Here is a 6,807-nt window from a genome sequence, read left to right as displayed (position 1 = left end):
CCGTTGTACACGGCACAGTAGAGGTGTCCAGTAATACATTGGTGCTAGGTCTGCCTGTGCTCCCTGTGTGATCAGGTAGTCCACACAGGCAGCATGACCCCTCCAGGCTGCGAGCACCAGAGGGGTCCTCACGCACCACCACCCATAAATACACTGCTCATTGATCTGCCTTCTGAAGTGGTCTTCCTGCAGCAGACTCCTCAGTGTGTCCAGGTCTCCTACATAGACGGCAGCACAGAGCTGTGTGTCACAATGTCCTGCTTGAACAGCCATTCCTTCAGATGTGTCACTGTACCACACTGACTTGTATGCTGTGTCTCAAACAGAAGGCAGTATCAGTGTTGCCAGGCGGGAAATGTTGAATTAGAGGGAAATTATCGTACGCGAGCAGCAGCTTCTTCTTTTTATGGCTTTCCTTGGATCTTCCACCACTTATATATTGTAGCCTCAGCCAGGAAGGATTTATGACATCACTGATGACATCACAATTGCTCGAGTGACATCACTGATGACATCACAATTCGCTCAAGTGATGTCACTGATAAGATCACAATCCTTGTATTGGGGGGTGTGCAGCGACCAGGACACATACCCTCAATCTGGCTTCCCACCTGCAAACATAGCCAATCATGCCTGTATGGACGCCCGACCAAGCCGGTGGTAACACGGGGGCGCTAACCTGCGACCCTCGTGTTGGTAGGCATGGAATCTACCACTACACTATCCGGACTAAACCATTTTAACTTGAAAATGAAATAAATCAAGCTTGCACACTGCAAGGGCTCCAAGTGAGTTTCGTTTTAATGCAGCGGCGGTAACGTTTCGAGCAGAGTGACTGCTCTTCTTCAGAACACCTTCTTCTTTGTTCTGAAGAAGAGCAGTCACTCTGCTCAAAACGTCTAGTGTGTCTTCCTCCAGCTCTGCACTAGTCCCCTTTTGGGACTGTGTCATGTTCGTCGCGAGATGAACATGAGTACAGTCTTATGAAGACTGTACACGTGAGTACAGGGGGGGGGGGGGGTGCGCCTGATCGCCAAATTTGTTATGGATTGGTGGTCCCGGGATTTCGGCGCGAACCAATCACTGGCCAGGATTCCGACACCAGAACTCAAACTAGAAGTGCCCCAGACCCAGAGAGAGATCAGCATGCAGTAACTTTAGTGTATCAGCGTAAGAAGTCTCATGGGTCTGGTGTTGAGACTATAGGCCAAGTCAGACTATAGGTTAGCTAGGTATTCCAATCCCATCTTATCTCGCCTTTCTAGCCTACTAAACTTGAACATGACTGAAAGATAACGGGAAAGCGTTTGGACTTTGCTTCCCAGGGTCCGACATGTCTGCAATGAAGAGCTCCCTGCTTCTGTTATGTTTGCTTCTCAGATGTGGAGTTATTGCGCTGTCCGGTAAGTAAATTAGCTCAAAAAATTATAATAGCTGCTTTATATTAATGTGAACACATAGAACTATCAATGCTACAATAAGCTTCTTGAAAAGCTGGCTAGTTTTGCCGGAGCAACTACTCATCTCGTGCGTAATGACACATTTTGTTCAGGGAACTTTTGGCACATCACAGACCTCCACTGGGACCCAAAATATGAACTCAACGATAAACCCGAAAGTGTGTGCCCCTCCAGTGGACAACGACCCGCAGTCGACGCGGGGGATTTCGGAGACTACGTCTGTGACTCGCCATGGCACCTCATCAACTCCTCTGTGTATGCCATGAAGGATATTCTGCCAGATCCCGACTTCATCGTCTGGACAGGGTAAAGGCGATCAGTCCTCTTTAACCAAACCTCCTTGAATTTATCCCTGAAATGTTCTCCTTTAAAATAGCATAGATTTAAAAAATGTAAACGAATAGTATCTTGGGCTTTTAAAGGATATCCATGTGTTCATTCACATGTACTCTAGTCATTATTTTTCCATCACATTAGAAACTTGATTCTGATCTGATTATTTTTCTTCTATTGTTTATTGTATTTTTTTTATATTACTGTTAATAATTAATAGTAACCACTAAGCTATTCCTTGGCCAATACAATTATTCTGATTATTCTGTAACGAGTCAAAAACGAAGGGTGTGTTTAAGGGGGGTTGATGGGGTCTCCTCCATGAATGGCTCCCTTAACTAAATTCAACGTTTTGTATGTATTAAGGGGTGAATTAATGAAAAATGTAAGGTTATTTTAAGGATATTCTTTGTTTTCATGACTAACTTTTCCATGAACCCAACCTACTCAGTTCTGTCTGTTGTGTAAAGGAAGTCCATTTCTTGTAGCTTCATAACTTCCATGTTCACAGCTGACCTTTGACCTTTCAGAGATAACACACCGCACGTGCCAAACGAGGATCTGGGAGAAGCTGCAGTGCTCGACATTACCAGCAAACTCACCCACATCATAACTCAAGTCTTTCCAAGTATGTGTCACCTTCGCCATCGCACCTCACTGTGTTTTCCACCTCCACGACGACAAATCTTATACGTGTGTGTTCTTGTATGATTTGTGCTGTTTTATCACTCTCTTCTTATGCATTGTTCCTGTCACTCTTGTTTTAAATGTCCTAATAGAGAACCAAAGTGAACGTCACTTCCTGCTTCAGCATGGTACCAGAGATTTTCATCTGCCATTTATTTTCCAATAGACATTTCGTTATAAAAATAGTTTTACTTGTTCAAAAAAAAAAAACGGTTCAGCTATATTTAGAAACAGGAGAGACCACAGAACATTTAAGTTGGACCAAAACATAAACAATCAACAGCTGAATCACTGCCGATCTTTCGGAAAAGACTAAAGACTCACCTTTTCAGGCTCCATCTGGGCCCTTCTTGATCTAACTTCTTTCTCTCTCTTTCTATTAAAAAAAAAAAAAAAAAAAATCCTCAACTAAACTCGTAACCACTGTTCCTTCAGGATTTGTAGTTGTCATAGACTGTGCTCCATAGTTGATTGCTCTATTGCTGACAAAAAGTGTGTTATTGTAAGTCGCTTTGGATAAAAGCGTCTGCCAAATGACGTAATGTAAATGTAAACAAAAAATGCAGATTTAAAGACAATATTTTTTCAATGTCGTTTTCTTTAAAGTTTTGGTCCGAGTGAAATGTTTTATGGTCTCTCCCTGATTCTAAATATAGCTGAATGGCTTGGTTTGACCAAGTAAAACTATTTTTAGAGGCATTTTACCAAATATCTATGGAAAATAAAATAGGCGGAGCAGGAAGTGACGTCAACTTTGGCTCTCTATTGTACCATAGTTTGGAGTTTAATGTCTGTCTGTTATGTCGATTATTGTTGAACTGAATGTTTGCATTTTTATTGAATCCCCCTCTGCTTTCCCCTCAACCTCATGCCATTCTTCTTGTATGATTTGTGTTATTTTATCACTCTCTTATGCTGTGTTGCATTCTTCTCTCTCTCTCTCTGCGTGTGTTTTAAATGTCCTCTCCCCTTTGAACCTTAGTTTGTTGTTTAACCCATTGATACCTGATGCAGCATTTGTGTGTGTATCCCTTTAAGACCGCAAACCGCGTTAAAGGGATACGCACACAAATGAGGGATATACACGCAAATGCTGCATCAGGTATCAATGGGTTAATGTCTGTCTGTTATGTCCCTTATTGTTGAACTTTGTATGTTTGAATTCTCATTTGATCCCCTCCCCTTTCCCCCCAAGAGGCTAACTTCATGCCAGGCCTTAAAAAAACAATGTGTTCTTAAGTGACCTGCCTGGTCAAATAGAATAAAGGTTAAAAAATGTGATGGAGACATCATCGGAGATTCAAATATACCATAATGTCCTACTTTACTTTAGTTTTTTAATGTTGATCAACTCTTTCTGTCTTCACCTTTCAGGCACTAAAGTGTACTGCGCCCTGGGTAACCATGACTACCACCCCAAGAGCCAGCTTCCTGCAGAACCCAACAGCATCTACAACCAGACAGCAGAAATGTGGCAGGCCTGGTTGGAACCAGAGTCCCAAGGAACCTTTAAAATAGGTAGTGACAGCTTCCTTTGATACCCTGAGATTCCTCTGATACTTGTTAGGACAGCAGGTTAGCCCAGTGTGTGAAGAGACCGTCCTTCAACCACGGGGGCCCAGGTTCAAACTTCAGTATCGGCAGGTGTCCGCCCTGCTGAAGTGCCCTTGAGCAAGACCTTAAAGTCCTTTCTAGGTGCCGCAAAAGTTGCTTTTCTACAAGGATCAACAAATTATTATGGGACAAATTGCAGATGAAACACAAATCCTTCAAAGTAAATGTCACTTAAAAGCATGTGTCAAATTCTGTTAAGCGTTTTCTTCAATGTTCCTCTTCTTCTAGGTGGATATTACACTGAAAAGCTACTGAATCGAACAGGGTTCAGGATGCTGGTGCTCAACACTAACCTCTACTATGACCAGAACAAGCTGACCCTGAACATGGATGACCCTGCAGACCAGTTTAGCTGGGCGGACCAGGTTCTTACAGAGGCTGCCAACAACAAAGAGAAGGTAATCTCAACTTTCTCTGGCTTACACAAAGATTACATAAAGTACCACACAAGCTACTATGAACTACTACTAGCTACTAAGTACTATGTGTACTTTGCTAACTCAGCACTGACTTGTCTGCCAGGTGTACATCATCGGTCACGTTCCTCCAGGTTTCTTTGAGAAGAAGAGAAGCAAGCTGTGGTTCACAAAAGAGTTCAACAAGCGATACGTGGAGCTAATTCAGAAGCATCACTCAGTCATCCTCGGACAGTTCTTTGGCCATCATCATACTGACAGCTTTCGCATGTTCTACGTGTCAGAGGGTACAATCAGTTTACTACTACTACTAATAATTTTGCTCCACCTCGTTGGCACACATTTGTGTTTTAATCAGTTTCCTTCACTGTTTTACATGTATTTACATTTCAATTTTCTAACTGAGAAGCACATTGTGACTTTCGCCTCAGTGTCCAGATGTTACCGTTTCATGACCTGGTGCCAGACTGAAAGCGACAATAATGAGTGAAGACTTTTCTTTTCAGCACGATGTGAAGTCCCTTCAGACCATCCTATCAGCACCATGTTCCTCAGCCCTGGCGTCACACCATGGGAAACCACGCTGCCCGGCGTCGAGGACGGAGCCAACAACCCTGGGATCCGTGTCTTTGAATACGACACCCAAACACTCCTGGTCAAAGTAAGACAAGGCCGTTCGTTGGCACTTCTTTCTATATTTTAATTCCTAATACAGTGGATGAATCTGCTTATAGTGATTACCGTTGTAGTGATGAACCACTTATATTGATCAAAAAGCTTGGTCCAGAATTCATTCCTATACACATGCTGTTTAAATAATTTGCTTACAGTGATCATTTTGGGCCTTGTCACACTTGAGAACAATGGAATAAAAAGTTTAAAACTACAGTAATTTAATTTAATTTTTACATACAAACAGCCAAAAATGAGTCAACGAGATACAGCAGCGATACTTGGTGCATGTCTGTCTGTCTATGTGACACTGCTGTGTTTGAAAAAGCTAGAGGCCTAACTTACTGTGTGGATTTTTAAAGTCAATAACATTCAGTAAATAGGGGGTACGGTAGTGCAGTGGTAAGCGCTGTCGCCTCACAGCTCGAAGGTCCTGGGTTCGATTCCCACCTGGGACGCTGTGAACGCTGAAGGAATGCGTGCCCGTCCGCATGTCCTCGAGTGCCCACCGCCCGGGTGGGGTCGTCAAAAGGGCCTTTCTGTGTGGCGTTTGCATGTTCTCCCCGTGCCTCCCGGGGGTTTCCTTCATATAGGAACCCCTTCACCAAAACATGCAATATCCTGGTTGCTGATGTGGTGCCTCCTCTGGTCGTTAAGGGTGCCTGTTCGGAGGGAGGGGAACTGGTTGGAATAGCGTGAACCTCCCACGTGCTATGTCCTACCGGTGAAGCTTCCTCTGTCAGGTGAAAAGAAGCGGCTGGCTAACTGCCCATGTCTCGGAGGAAGCATGGTGCCAGTTTTCGGCTCTGCCCAGATCGGCAGAGGATGGAGCAGCAACCAGGATAAATTAAAATTAGCACTAATGGGGGATAAAAATGGGATGATGGGGGGTGGGAATAATAATAATAACATTCAGTAAATATCGAGGCTGTAAGTTTCATTACTTTAGATGTAATGTATTCATGTAATAAATACACAAATGACAATTAGATGGTAATCTGCATGAGAAATAAAGGGTAGAAAAACAGTTATAATGATCATCCGCTTATAGTGATCAATTTCACCCGCCCCAAAGTGATCACTATAAGAGGAGTGCACTGTTTTTTAGACTGAGGAACTCAATCTACAGATTTTTTTTAATACTTTTATTTATTTGAGAAAATATGTGAAATTACAAAATGTAAAATCTGCATCTAACAATTTCCATCTACTTCCATCATCACATTTTCCAATTTCAACGCTTCTCGTTTCGACCCACCCAGGACGTGGTGACCTACTACCTGAACCTGACTCGAGCCAATAAGGCCGGGGCGCGCTGGGAGAAGGAGTACCGCCTGACCGAGAGCTTCAGAGTACCAGACGCCTCCCCGGCCTCCATGCACCAGGTTGTGCTCCGCATGGCAAACGACCGCTGCTACCTGCAGACGTACTACAAGTTCAACTCTGTCAGCTACGACCTGACAGAGTGCGACAGCGACTGCCGTATCGATCATCTGTGTGCTGCAAGAGAGGTAGACTTCAACAGGTATGAATGCTGTGTGGAAAAAGAAGGGGCAGCCTCCCTTTATGGTGGCTTGCTGCCCGTCCTCTCTGTGGCACTGAGTCTGGGCTTGGCCAGCTGGTAA

At 43.7% G+C, this 6,807-nt stretch overlaps 1 protein-coding gene across 1 annotated transcript; it reads left to right on the top strand.

The window, feature by feature from the left end:
• Positions 1 to 1,554: 1,554 nt before the first annotated feature.
• On the top strand, positions 1,555 to 6,807 carry LOC310798911 (acid sphingomyelinase-like phosphodiesterase 3b; the record flags this gene model as incomplete). Its single annotated transcript, XM_083661469.1, has 7 exons — positions 1,555 to 1,766; positions 2,324 to 2,421; positions 3,855 to 3,998; positions 4,323 to 4,492; positions 4,617 to 4,797; positions 5,038 to 5,171; positions 6,445 to 6,807. The coding sequence occupies exons 1-7, from the start codon at positions 1,723 to 1,725 to the stop codon at positions 6,805 to 6,807; spliced, it is 1,134 nt and encodes a 377-aa protein (XP_083517595.1). The 5' UTR covers positions 1,555 to 1,722.

The sequence above is a fragment of the Poromitra crassiceps genome, assembly GCF_964638095.1.
Source record: "Poromitra crassiceps genome assembly, chromosome: 26".
Classification (NCBI taxonomy): Eukaryota; Metazoa; Chordata; class Actinopteri; order Beryciformes; family Melamphaidae; genus Poromitra; species Poromitra crassiceps.
The sequence above is the reverse complement of the archived record's forward strand: the minus strand, read 5'-3'. Positions and strand labels throughout refer to the sequence as shown.